The sequence below is a fragment of the Xenopus tropicalis genome, chromosome 6, assembly GCF_000004195.4.
Source record: "Xenopus tropicalis strain Nigerian chromosome 6, UCB_Xtro_10.0, whole genome shotgun sequence".
Lineage (NCBI taxonomy): Eukaryota > Metazoa > Chordata > Amphibia > Anura > Pipidae > Xenopus > Xenopus tropicalis.
Window position 1 is genome coordinate 109,318,469 of NC_030682.2, and position 14,850 is coordinate 109,333,318.

At 39.1% G+C, this 14,850-nt stretch overlaps 1 protein-coding gene across 1 annotated transcript in view; it reads left to right on the top strand.

Moving 5' to 3' along the window:
• Positions 1-11,451, top strand: part of lama3 (laminin subunit alpha 3) — a 137,426-nt gene extending 125,975 nt beyond the window's left edge. Inside the window, exons 70-77 of the mRNA XM_031903840.1 lie at positions 54-217; positions 6,420-6,609; positions 7,023-7,163; positions 7,678-7,837; positions 7,917-8,044; positions 8,687-8,780; positions 9,449-9,568; positions 10,950-11,451. Coding sequence (XP_031759700.1) covers positions 54-217; positions 6,420-6,609; positions 7,023-7,163; positions 7,678-7,837; positions 7,917-8,044; positions 8,687-8,780; positions 9,449-9,568; positions 10,950-11,095 — 1,143 coding nt within the window. The 3' untranslated portion in view covers positions 11,096-11,451. The remainder of the gene's footprint in view (positions 1-53; positions 218-6,419; positions 6,610-7,022; positions 7,164-7,677; positions 7,838-7,916; positions 8,045-8,686; positions 8,781-9,448; positions 9,569-10,949) is intronic.
• Positions 11,452-14,850: the final 3,399 nt, after the last annotated feature.

A 14,850-nucleotide genomic window follows, 5' to 3' on the forward strand; every position in this document is an offset into this window, starting at 1 on the left:
AATGGCAGAGTTGTAATATTCGAGTGACCTGATTTGATCTGTTCTTTTTGCAGAACTTGATAAACAGCATGAACAAAGTGTTAAAGAAAAGTCAGAAAAGCTTACGTGGCTGCGGTGCTTACGCCAACCTTACATCACCTGTGGGATCTTACCAGTTTGGAGACTCACCAGCAAGTCATTTGGTATATGAACTCAATAAGGCAGTTCTGAAAGAAAGGTAATATATGGAAAGAGCTTCCTGCTGCACTAGGATACCTATAAGCTAGGAAAGACCATTTTTACTCTTTCATACGTTTTAAACTGAATCTATCATTATTAAAGGATTGGTTTGCCTTTATGTTAACTCTTTCCAGCTTTCAAATGGGGTTTACTGACCCCGGCAACCAGACACCTATTCCTCCGTGAGTCTAAAATGTTATTGCTATTGTTACATTTTATTACCTATCTTTCTATTTAAGCCCTCTCCTATACATCTTCCAGTCTCTCATTTAAACCACTGCCTGGTTGCAAAGGTAAACAACACACTAGTAACTAGATAGCTGCTGAAATTTCTTTTTTTGTAACTTAAATTTTTATTTGGTTTTGACAGCATTATTCAACACACATTGTTTGTTTCTTCCGAATGTAATGCTGTGATTTTTATAATCAGTCAAGCATAGATTCCGATCAAGTTTTATACATAGTGGTAAAATGGCAAAGAAATTAACAGATAAAATAAAGTCAAAACAATAACATTTCAAGTATGGTTCCCAGGAGAGTGCATTGGTTTCTATCTTTTGTTTCTATTTTCGCTCTTAAGTTAATGTGGGTGGGGTGGTGGCATTTATTGCATAGGTCTGTACCTTTGGGGTGTTTGGTTTTGAGAGATAAAGTAATCCCATTTTGACCATATTTTGTCATGTTGTGGGATTGTTCCCCTGAGTTTAGCTGTCATCTCTTCCAGGTCTTTCATGACCCTTAAGCGGGAGATGACCTCTCTTGTGCTGGGGGGTTCTAGGTATTTCCACTTAGAAGTGATTGTTAGTCTGGCTGCTGTATATATATAGTTTAGGAGTTTCTGCTCCGAATGTGGTATATCTGGGTGGGGTAGGCCTAGTAGGGCATTGGTAGCATCGATGGGGATCTCCCAGAAGAAGATCTTGGCCACTGAACTTTTAATGTTTTTCCAGAACTCAGCCAATTTTGGGCAGTGCCACATAATGTGAAGGAGGGTACCCTCCTGCCCACATGCCCTCCAGCACATTTTTGAGGTATCTGGGAATATTTTACTGAGTTTTACTGGGGTATGATACCAGTTTAATATCATTTTGTATACACTCTCCTTCTGTCTCTGTAACACATGTTACATTCTTTCTGGCATTTTCCCATATGTCTTCCCATTGGTTAGGGTGGTGGATAGTTCTGTCTCCCAGTGGACCATATATTTATGCTTGGGAAATGGGTCCCCTGTTATTGTGTTTAGGATTGAGTAGATGTTAGATATTAGAGCTTTCTGGGGCAATCCACGAACACTCAATCTTTCAAACAAAGTCAAGGGGGTAGGGGGGGTAAAGTGAATGATCTGCATATATTCGAAGAGCCAGTTTTGTGGGATTTGGTGTTTCCCTTGGAGCTCTATGAAAGAGTATGGTTTGTTAGTACGGGGATTAATAAAGTCATAGGCTCTAAAGAGGTTTTTGGAACTCCAACGTTTTTGGAAAGTTTGGGAAAGACCTGGCGGGAATTGGGGATTTGCCAAGACTGGTCTTAGTATACCTAGGGATCCCCTCAAAGGTGCCTTTTTACAACACCGGTTCCATACCTGGAGAGTAAACCTGATTGCCTGGAGGGTGTCTGGCGGGGGTTTGGCTGATTTTTGTGCTTGCCAGAGAAATGAGTTTGGGTGTGCCAGGGTCAAAGTGAGGGACTCAATGAGGGCCCATTTTGAAGTTGGTGTGAACTTGGTCCAACCCAAGACCTGGCGTAAGTGTGCCGCTTCGTAATATCCAATAATATTTGGTACCGCCAGTCCGCCTTGGGATCTGCCTGCCATCATTACCGATTTAGGTACTCTGTGTCTTGATTTACCCCATATGAACTTAAAGAACATCCTTTGGATGTTTCGTAAGATTGTATTCGGTACCAGTACTGGGAGGGTTTCAAACAGGTAGAGCAGTTTAGGGAGTATCATCATTTTCAGGGCTGCTCCATTTGTTTATTAGGTTATGAATAGTTTGCAGAAGCGGTGTATAATTACATTTATAAAGCTGCAAGTATGATTTAGTGAGGTGGACCCCTAGATATTTCAGGGAGATATCTTTCCATTTATATTTATAGTTTGATTTTAACAGTTCCCGTGTATGGGAGGGCATGTTTATAGCCAACGCTTCAGTTTTTTGGATATTCAGTTTGTACCCAGAGTATTTTCCATACTGAGCAAGAAGGTTGTGTAGATTTGGTAGAGATATCATGAGGTTGGTGACTGTTAAAAGAACGCCATCAGCAAATAAAGAGATTAGGAATTCATGGTTTCCTACTCTGGGTCCCGTGATGTCTTTATGTTCCCTAATAGCTGTGGCTAGGGGCTCAATGCTAAGCGCGTAAAGCAAAGGGGAGAGTGGGCACCCCTGTCTAGTGCCATTCAAGATTGGTATAGGTAGGTTTGTGGCGCCTGGAATCTTAAGGACTGCCGTTGGGCTTGAGTATAGTGCCTTTATGGCATTTAAGAATTGGCCCTTGAATCCCATTAATTGTAGAAGGTCAAACAGGAAGCGCCAGTCTAATCGATCGAACGCATTTTTGGCGTCAAGGCTGTGTATAACTGCGGGGGTTTGGGCTTTATTTAAGATATCTATTATGTCAATGGCCCGTCGGGTGTTATCCCCGGCCTGTCTACTGTGTATGAATCCCACCTGGTCTAGATTGATAAGTTGGGGCATTATAGGTGCTAGCCTGTTGGCCAGAATCTTTGTAAATAGTTTAAGGTCTGAGTTTAATAGGGCTATGGGGCGATAGTTGGCACATTGGTTTGGGTCTTTGCCCTCTTTATGTAGTAGGGTTATATAAGATGTTAGCATGGTTGGGGGTATAGGGGAACCCTCCAGGAAAGAGTTAAAGAGTGTTGATAGATATGGGGTAAGGGTAGCGGAGAATGCTTTATAGTAGGCATAGGGAAAGCCATCAGGGCCAGGAACCTTCATTGTAGGAAAAGATTTAATTGTTGTGGCAATCTCCTCCTCAGTTATTGGTGTGTTCAGGGTATTCAGTTCTGATTGGGTAAGTCTAACCTTTATATTGTCTCTAAGGAATGTTAACCTCTGCTGTTCATCGGGTCTTTGCTGGGTATGTAGGTTATAGAGTGCAGTATAATAGTGACGAAATACTTCCGCAATTTCCTCTGGTGCGTATACCAGCTGCCCATTACCTGTATCTATAGACAACATGGCCGATTGGGCTAATTGTTCCCTTAATTTTTTGGCCAATAGAGTGTGTGGCTTGTCTCCACTCTCATAGTACTTCTGTTTAAGCCAGTGTAATGCCTTTTCAGTATCTGCAAGTAATAGTTTTTTGAGATCTCTGCGGGCTTGAGTTAATTGTTGTTTGAGTTGTTGGGAGGGTGAGCGATGGTATAATTTCCCCCGCGTGTAAGGTCACGTTCTAGCCGCAGTATCTGTTTTACTCTCATTTTACTCCTATGGAGTTTCCAGAGTTTTTTTTATTAGCGGTTAGGTCATTCAGCAGTGTTTCATTTAATCGCCAATGTGGCATTCTCTTAGATTGATGTGTGATTTCAATGTCCGAGTGTCACTGCATCATGATCTGTCCACGTAATAGGGAAAATGGAGGAGGTAGCTGTAAAATGAAGTAGGTCAAGAGAAGTAAAGAAGTAATCTAATCTGGTGTACAGATTATGTCTAGCTGAAAAAAAGGTGTAAATTCTATCATTGGGGTGATGGATTCTCTAGATATCCCTAAGATCTAGTTTGCGCACCATTTGGCTGAATTTTTTTGATTGCTCTGAGATCTCTTTGTTTAAGGGGGGTAGAGATTGATCCTTAAGATCAGAAAATACCAGATTAAAATCTCCCCCTATGATAATGGGTGTTTGACAGTTACCTCTTCCCTTGGTTAATTTAGAGTGAAGGAATTTTTGTTGCCCTTTATTTGGAGCATAGATGTTCATGATTGTTAAGGGCTTGTCTCTTAGAGATCCATCAAGGATCAGGTATCGTCCCCCCTGGTCTACAGTAACTTTAGAGACTTGATATGGGCAGTCTTTGTGTATCATTATTAAGACCCCCGCTTTCTTAGTTTCTGCTGATGCTTGGAATACTTTGGGATACAGATTAGATTTTAGGGTAGAATTATCTGATCGTCTGAAGTGCGTTTCCTGAAGGAGGGCTATATCGGGTTTAAGCCGGTGTATTTCCCGTATAGCTAGATACCTTTTGAAGACACTATTCAGACCATTGACCTTCAATGTTAGTAGTTTAACCATTGTAGGTGGATATCATTGTTTAGCTTTTGTATAGGGCATTTTGTTCCTTATTTCCCTTGTTTAGTCCCAATATATTGTTATAGTGATATGTATAATTAGATAGAGCGTAATATCTGAGTGCTGTCCTGGGTATAACGATTTGTCTAAACAGTAACACAATAACAATAACAGTAGTAAAAGTCATTATAAAAACTTGTAAACATCGTGCTAGGTTAATTAGTACGAAAAACAACCTGAAATCTCGCATATAGACAGTAGGTGTATGCGACAAGGTCGAGGTAGGCTAGCCGCAGCCTATTTGGGGAACATCCCGGTGGTTTTTGGTGCAGAGAGTCTAAGGGTATATAGCAAGCAATACTCACAAAGCTTCTGGGTCATTGGGACAAATTGTGAGCTGAGTCGTGGGTTCCATCTCGGAGATGGGGTTCCTCTTTCAGGTATTGGCAGGCTGGGTGCTTTTAGGAGATGGGCTCCCAACTTTGGTCCATGCTGGTGAGAGTCTATCTTGTTGTCTGGAAGCTCCTGGTTGAGGTTCTTGTGGTTGATCTGGGATTCCCATGTCCTTAAGGAACCGCGAACCGTCCTCAGGGTCCTGTAGTATGTATTGTCTGTTTCCTTTTGTAACGGTCAGTTTGAGGGGAAAGCCCCATCTGTACGGGATGTTATGGGTGCATAGAGCTTGAGTGACCAGTCGCATATCCCTTCGTTTTTTCAGTGTGATGGGAGAAATGTCATTGAATATCTGAAGCTTGTGGCCTTGGTGTTCAATATACTATGTATTGCGAGTCTTATTCAGAATGCTTTCCTTACTTTCGTAATAGTGTAGGCATACTACCACATCTCTTGGCCTAGTAGCTCCTGATAGTCGCTGTGCGAGTGTCCGGTGTGCACGATCAAAGCGCCAGGCTTCTGCAGGAAGGTCTGGGTTAATTGTAGAAAAGAGCGAGTGTAAGAATGCTCTGATATCCTGGGGGCTCACCTCTTCCGAGATGCCCCTGATTCTCAGATTCTGGCGTTGTGACCTATTCTCTAGGTCTTCTGTGTGCGCTCTGAGAGCAGACAGTTCCTCCCGTAGGGTGGCATTATTGTCTTCCAGTATGTTGTGTCTTAGCTGCTGAAATTTCAAACAGGAGAGGTACTAAACAAAAAACGAAATAATTTTAAAACCACAAATAATAAAAAAAATGAAGACCAATTGCAAAGTATCTCAGAATATCACTCTCTGCATTGTACTAAAAGTTAAAAATTAGCATCTCAGAAATAAGTATGCGTTAAATGAAATAATGTGGGCCACACTTATATACTAGCTACAGAACTGGATGGCATGCAGTACTGCCATTGGATCATAAGCTGTACCAGCATCAGTGGGTAGCATTAATTAGCCTGATAGTTTGTAGTACTAATGCCTAGACTAACTTTTGTGACTATATTGTACCTATATTGTACCAGCAGATGCCAATATTATGTTAGGTACAATATAGTCACATGAGTTGGTCTAGGCATAGTAGACTTGTAAATCATACCTAATGTGAAAACACATTTAAAAGAACAACCTAAGGCCTGTCTTGCCTTCATGTTTTTTTGCATTCCGTACCATGTTCCAGGTATTTAATAGTTAATGGAAAATCTCCTCCAATCAATGGGCTGCCAGTAGTACAGCATAAAGAAACAGAAGAGTGAGAGAGATAAGGATATTAGAAGTCATATATAACCTGTGTTGTACTTGTAGTCCCTGTTAGTAAATTTATAGTTGTCTAAACATAAATCTTTATTATGGTAACTCTTTCAAATATTAAATATATGTCTCATTTGTAATCTGAACTGCTAATCCTGGTCACTCAACAAGACATCAAATAAAGATATTCAGAATAAGTTGTGCATACTATTTTGTGTGATGCGTTCCCTCTCTCCATGTACCAGTCTGACTTTATGTTTATTACAGGTCACACTTCTCTCTGGATGTGCGCACCACAGAATCATCTGGGCTTATTTTCTTGATGACTGATAAAGAGGAGACCAGTCACCTTTCCCTTCATATTTCCAAAGGACGCTATGTTTTTTCATTAAGCACCAAAGGAAACAAACTGAAAATAAGAAGTCAAGATAAATACAATGATGGAAAGTGGCACACAGTAAGCATCTTAGTAAACATTTGCCCTCTGTCATGCACAGATTATGTAGCTTCCATATAGTGTCCATATAGGTCTGGACTGGGATTCAAAATAGGTTCTGGCATGTACACAGAGGCTCAAGCATTACCCCAGCAGCACAAAAAATAGTGACTGCCTATGGCATCTTACAGCAGAACCCACAGATTGCCAGCGCAGGCCTGTGTGCATATAAGGGGCATAATCATACATCTGTGTCAAATGCATATTTAGTGCTATACTTAAATAGCCCACTGCCATGTAAAACAATCATAATTACTAAACTTGAGTGAAGTGCGGGGTAGTTAGCCTTAGTGCATTAGAACTTCTCATGCCTTATGTGGTTTCTCATGCCTTATGCTGTTTCACTATATTTCTCTCTTTTTTTTTTTTAAAAGGTGATATTTAGCTGGGATGGTCTCAGTGGCCGCCTGGTTGTTGATGGGCTAAAAGCACGCAAAGGAACATTGATGAAATATTTTGGCCTTGAAAAATTGACATCTGTTCGCCTAGGTGGTGTCCCCTCACTTAAAATTAAGGTAAAGAGAATTATGTTCTAAAGTTTTCCTTTGATTCAAAGCAAGTTAAACAAAAAGCACACTGGAAAATGTAGCAGTTGTTCAATAGGCAGCAAAGAAACTATTATGGCTCCAGGCAGAACTACTAATCTACTGGAACTAGAGCCTACAAGGTCAGGGTTATTTACTAATGTCTCTAAGAAGCAGCAAGCCACATGTATAGACAGTATTTCATAAGGAGGCCTTTCCACACTGTCCCTCCCAATAAATGTAAGGAGAGTAACTTTATTAGCAGTATATGAATTCAAGTCCCATCTTGTCTGTCTTTGTTATTCTCAGTTTGTTTATACCAATGTTAAAGGACAGCTGAGACATAGGTGGACATGGACACCACAAGGTGACAAACTGTTCCATCTGTTATTAGCACCTCCAGGTCAGGGGTGGCTATATGATTTTGCATTAGATATTCAGCCACTGGTTGGTTCAGTAACATGATTTCTCTGGAGTTACACTTCTTCACACACCATTTTTTCAGTCTGTACCCAAGAAAAGCTTTTCTGGCTGCCTGAAGAACTTGAAGCTGAATGGATTAGCATTGGAAGGACCATCCCACACCTTTGCTGTCACACCATGTTATGATGGGTCTTTTGAAAAAGGAATATTCTTTGCACCTGATGGGGGACATGTAGTTATTGGTGAGTAGCTTCTTGGGCTGCCATTAAATGTTACTTATTTCCATTTATTTTAACCACTTTCCTTCTTTTTCATTTGCAGATAATTCTTTCAATTGGAATATGGATTTTGAAATTGCTTTAAATATCCGTCCACAAAGCCAGTCTGGAGTTCTGTTTCATACCGGCAGTAAAGGGCAACAATTAAGCCTCTATATGGAAGCTGGAGAGGTAAGTGGTTCAGAAATACTTAATTTACATGAAGCCACATCTGACTGAGAATTTCAGTTTGTCTCCATCGTTTTTGAATTATTTGCCTTCATGTTCTGACTCTTTCCAGCTTTCAAATGGGGGTCACTGACCCCAGCAACCAAAAACCTATTGCTCAGTGAGGCTACAGTTTTATTAATATTTTTGCTTTTTATTTAGGTCTTCTTCTATTTATATATCTGCCTATCTTTCAAATCACTGGCTGGTTGCAATATTAAATTGGACCCTAGCAACAAGATAGCAGTTACATTTCCAAACCTGAAAGCTGCTGAAAGAAAAGCTTAATAATTAAAGAAATGCAAATAATGAAAAATAAATTCCAGTTGCACGTTAGCAGTAAATGAGAAATGTTAGCTACAACTCCCATGCCTAGGGCTGTACATGACTAATTTATCCAATATTTTGAATGAATAAATGTTATACTGCACCTTCCATAATCCCTCACACAAATCAATTATTTTTTTTAATTGTTACATAGGTAAGGAACATACTATAAAGGCACCTTGCATTATTTATCAGAGGTACCTGAGTCCTAAAAGCAGTTTGCTCCTGTTTTTACCATGTTTTGCATGTAACTTAACTTTGCCTGGTTTTTGTTTTCAGCTGATTCTTTCTGCAGATGGTGATACTGGAGAGGTTCTGGTCTCGCTTACACCACAAAGAGCTCTGTGTGATGGGAAGTGGCACATAATAAAAGGTATCACTTATATCGTTCTTGGTAGTCATTGATAAAATATCCAGATGGCTCCTAAGCTTTCCTATTTCTACAGTATTTTTATATCTGTGTCAAATTCATTTGTGATGCTCTCATATAAAATGATGAACTGTGTGAGCCATTAACAAAACAAACAGATCATGTTTTCCCTTTGCCATGAGTATCAACTAGCCTGTATGAAAATGTTTCCAGTGTTGGCATGGCATTCCCGGGTGTCATTTATATCACTGCATCAGGAGCACTGGAATTCCGTTCTAAGATAATGTGATAATGTGACAAAGTGACCTGCAGTTGGGTGGACTGTGCTTCCAACATCAGCTTTATTCCTAGTCATCTTGATTGCACCTTCACCACAGTCATTTTCTCAGTGAGAGGTCATTGTAGACAAGAACCAGCAGTGCAGATATTGACTACATTCAATTGCATAGACATGCTTAAATATCTTTAAAAAGAACTTTAAATGTTTCATGAACATATACTGGGATGTTGCGTAGAATTGTGTGTTATTTGCCATTACATGTGCTGTACTATTTGGTATCAGTATGTTTTGTGAAGTGAACCATGACTTTAACAACCACAATTTTTATAATACTTCATTTTCTTTTCCACAGCGGATTCTAACTGGATTTATGTTTTTTTTTTTTTAATAGTAAGCCTGAAGCACAATGTTGTGAAGCTGGAAGTAGACAAGCAGTTAAAGCAATTTGTCGTGCCAAGCTCTTTAACTCTGAACAACCCTGATGCTCCATTATTTCTTGGTGGCCTCCCAGGTAATTTATTTCTATGTGTGTTTTATTGCAATGGGGCATGGGGAGATTAGTTGCCCACAATAAATCTGCACTACTTTGAGCGACTAATCTCCCCAATATGCTTTCTCACCAGTGATAATGTAAATTGCCACTGCTGTGGTGCAAATTTATCTGGGGTGACATCTCTCTGGGTGCCATGGGCCTAAGCTCATTGTGATATTGTTTATTGTCTAATTGCGATAGATATGAGAATCTTTCCATCTGGGCTTGTTTAATATTTCAATGGTTTTTAGTAGAATTAAGTTAGGGTGATGCATATTGAGAAAAAACCCCTGGTATTCTGGATAATATATCCCACACATGCACCAGTAAAAATCTGCTAATTTGCTTCATGGGCATATGTCACCCATATTACTATTTACAAGGAAAGTTTAAAACTTTACCAAAACCAGTATTCAGTGCCTCTAACTATTAATCATTGCAGTGCTGGGGTCCCAGTTTATATTCCACGAGGGCAAGAAGTTTAAATGTTCATCACTTGCCCGTCTGCATTGGTTTGCTCCGGTTTCCTTTCAAACCCCAAAAGCAGACAGATAGGTTAACTAGCCATAGTGTGCGTGCAAATATATAAATAATAATACATTTTTGTGTTCATCAATCAGTAAAGCTTACCAGTCGTGACAAGGGAACTTGGTGCAAATGCCCCAGATCTGGAGCTTAAGGAGAGAGAATACTATCTACAGTTTTTGTCAGGAAAAATCCATATTTACTTACATATAAGCATAAACAATAGGCATAAATAAATACACATCTGATATATTATTCATAATAACCTGATAAATAAAGATCTATAGTTATTTTACATTGTCTGTTCATGGGATTCTGTTAGTGACTGGCAAAAACTGTTGATATTTATTTGCCCTAGTCAGTCTGCATTGTGCACCTTTCACTGCAATGGAAATTCAGCATTAGGTGCAGAGTGCAGTGCCAATGGGCACAATACTACTTTGTTCTTAACCCTTGTCATAGGGCAGATGATAAATTCAGGGCTCCATTACAGCCTGCTCCACCCATGGGGCACATGCAGGGATCAGTGCTCTATTTTGCTGCATTGCAATAGGGCATTGCAGAGTAGGGCACAAGTAATTAGCATTAGGTAAACCCTATAACCTCTGTAATGCACTGTGGAACCTGCTATATTATTTTCTTTAATTTTTTGGTTTTCAAGTTCAGATGCACCAGTCAGTGTAGCTTTGGATTGGTGCTTAGTGAAGATAGATGGATGTCTTTTGAGGACATCACCAATCAATGTTAGAATGTCATTATTGCAGTTTTAATGTTGGTGGTGGTTGAATAAAGGAACAATATTTCCAGAGTATTAACAGTTGTCTGTCTGTTGCAGATGCTTTGGAAGTCCCCCGGCTCCCTGCGAAGATTTTGTTTGTTGGCTGCATGAAAAACGTGAAAGTCAATAACAAAATCATTAACTTCAGTAAAATGTCTACGTTTTCTGGTGCTGTCAGTTTCAGCAGATGTCCTGCTGTTTAGCCAACATGTCTCGAGTCACGTATTAATCCCTAGGTTGTATACATCGATACAGAAACATGGCTTCCTGCTGCGTGGCGCTAATATTGTATAAGACTTGACAATCACATTGTTGTAAATTCTGTGGAAAGTCATGTTGGAATTAAAATGTTGTTAGATATATGTGGTTTGTGCATGGACAGTGCACCTACCGCAGCAATTATAGAATTGTCATTTGACACAGAAATGGTGCTTGTTTTTATAGACTTATATGTATATACAGTATAACAGTTCATCTCTGTCTTATACTATCAAACCATCTGGACTGAAGTATTATATAAAGGCAAATTCAAGAAATAAAGATCACTTTATTACGATTATACCGCCTTACTACATAAACAGTACTACTATTTTGTGCCGTAATATAGAAATGATACATAGGGGCCCATTCAGTGTTTAAAAATGTCTTCTTTTATTGGTCATATGAAAATATTGTGGTTGCGTTCCGAAAGTCACAAATTTTTTGAATCCGAACGTTCATAAATGGTGCGAAAATCTTTCTGGCTTTGTAACCTTTAATGTATGATTTTGGAAGCCTTCCATAGGACTCAGTGGCACTCTGCAGATCCAACCTGGCCAAAAGATAGTCACAATACCAAAGCTTGAATGAATTCCGGAATGGTCGTAGTCTTTGCGAAAAATACGACTTTTTCATGGAAGTTAATGAAAACCTCGAAAAAGTAGTGGAATTTTAACAAAATTATTGTGGACTTTACGAAAAGTTCTATAAGTTAGAAAAAGTACAAATTTTTCTCAAAAAAATCGTGGTTTAATGTATGGGCCCCATAGAGTAGAGAGGATGATGCCTGCTAATCAGTTGCTTTGTTAGTTATCTTAATCAGTCACAAATTGATACATACACCATAAATGCAAACAATATGCACAAACTGGGTTTCTGTAAGTAGCACTGTATATTGGTATTTTGTATAAAGAGGGAATCGTGGCAAGGTACAAATGTATCCTGTGCATCCTGCAGGCTTATTGGGAAGCCATGTGCTTCCAACTGATTTCTATTGAAATCAATAAATGCAATTAATAGATGACATGCTGTTAACCAAACATCTGGGATTTGATACATTATCCTTCTTCTGCACTGAATTTAAAATAGAACCGTATAATATTATATAAAGACAATTAGTAATGTGCAAAAATACGATATTAAATTCCAGATATTGGGAGGGAGGAAGGCTATTGGATTGGGAATGGAGATGATGAGAGTGAGAAATTAGCTATGAGTCAACAAAGCAAAGAGATTTTACTCTTCCTATAGACTGTATTGTAGAAATGGCGACAGAACCACAGTAGCCAGGCACTTAGTTTTGCAGCATTTAATTGTATTGTATTGTGGATGGTTTATTGTTATAAGAATAGCAGTACATCCCCATGGTCATTAGTTATCTCACCGTTAAAGCACATTTGCCAATACACATAATTAGGGGTATATTTATCATGCTGTGTAAAAAGTGAAGTGAAACATTACCAGTGATGTTGCTCGTAGCAGCCAATCAGATGCTTTGCTTTGGTTTCTTAATTGTTGAAATCTAAATGTAATGTGTCCCACCACGTTTTACCCAGCAGGATAAATATACCCCATAGTATGGTGCCTGTTGTTCCATCTCCAGCAGCATTGCCATGTGCTGGAAAGATCCTGGTGGATATTACCACTTTATGTCTGATGGGGTGGCCATTACATTCGAATTTTTGCGGTTTTAGAGTTTTTGAAACCATGAATAAACTCAAACACATGTATATGGCCAAGACAGGTTGGGAAACTTTATTTCTTAATCACATATGTAACAATAAACTAGAAAGGGAAGTTTGAGAACAAACTTCATGTTGATTTGAAAAACATGAAGTGACTGAATGAAATCTGATCTGTTTTTGGCTCCACCCACTGTTTTCTAACTTTGGAGCACAGTTATATAGTAAAAACCACTGTGCAAAGTTTGGGGACCCTGGTTTTAATAGTGTTCAAAATGGCAGCAATTTAAATTTCCCCAACCAGTCAACGAGTGACATCTGATTGGCGGTTGGTGGCTCCCCCACTTTTTCTAACCTGGAACTGCAGTTACCCAGTGACTAACTCTGCAAAGTTTGGGGCCTTAGTATCAATATTTAAAAAATGGCAGCAGTTTAAATTTAAACGTATGAAGTCTATAGGTGAAATGTGTTGGGAACCCTGGCATCAAACCAATAAAATTCAATGGGTGAAATCTGATTGGCTGTTGGTGGCTCAGCCCACTTTTCCTCTGAATAAAATCAGCCATGTCTAATTCCCATACCTGGGTGTGATCCTCATATCCCTACTAGATTGTTTGTAATAATGAGGAAAGCATTAGGGCATAGTGAGCTACAGTACCACAATGTGAGTGTTTAGATCATAGAAACCTCAGGTATTGCTTAGTTGTAAGGGCCTAGGTATTGCTTAACCGCCTGCTGATAATACAAGAGACAGGTTACAAACTAAGCAAACCGTGTCATTGATTCTTGCCCCGCTGAAAAAATTACCATTTCATCTTTGCTTCTATTCTGCCTCATTTCTGTGAAATCTGCGAAATTCTAATGTAATAGCACAAGCCACAACTTGTATCAGTCCTGGAGCAAAAGCTGCACCCGTTTTACAAATGAAGCTGCATCAGCACCAACATGAGGATCAATAACCTTGTTTTTAACCAAACAGAGCCCTGTGCTAACCTCCTGCAAAGCAGACAAAAGCAGCATATGTAAGCATGGTACAAGTACTGAGGCACACTGCCCTATAACACTCCTTTATTATTATTATTAACATTTATTTATAAAGCGCCAACATATTCCGCAGCGCTGTACAATAAGTGGGTTTCATACATTGGACATACAGAGTAACATATAAAGCAATAAATAACCGATACAAGAGGTGAAGAGAGATTAGAGCTGAGCATGGCCTCCTGGGCACAATATTAAAGTTCCTTGTCCCTAATGAGAGCTCAACCCCCATGTAAGTGGAATAGATATTGCCTCCTTTTTCCTGAGAGTTAATGCAACTCATTTACCCTGGGTCCAAAATAGCATAAATACAGTATATACTGTATATATATATATATATATATATATATAGATAAACACTTCCTACAAACAATGCTTGTTTTACTTTATAGGGTTAAATGAGTGGGCTGTTTCCAGGGAGAGAGATTTTGGCATTGAATGCCCGCGTGATCATAGCATACATATATGGAATAATGCCCTTTGCATTTATAGAAGCACTATAATTTTCTAAACACAAGTGTTAGCAGATCCAGTACGTAATAACCACTCAGTTTTCTATTCAGGATATAAACCTTCCCACTCAACTTGACAATTTATTGGGTGATTCATGTACTTAGTGCTTTAGGCAGAGAACAAGCGGAACAACAAAGGAAGGAGAAAAACACTCCAGATTCAGTGCAAACATCTCTGTGCAAGTGAATATGTGCAGCATTTTACATGATAACATAAAGAGACATTGTTATTGCATTATTTCACTTTTTTTAAAAACAAAAATAATTTCATTTATTATTTCATGCATGCTATAATACTACTGGGCTACTTTATTTTACACTAGTGCAGGGGCACTCAACCGTTTTTATCTGTGAGCAAAATTTCAATACAAAAAAGAGTTGGGGAGCAATGCAAGCATTAAAAAAGTTCTAAGAGGGTGACCAATTAGTTCTTTGATAGCCCAATTTTGACTGGCAGGCCACAGG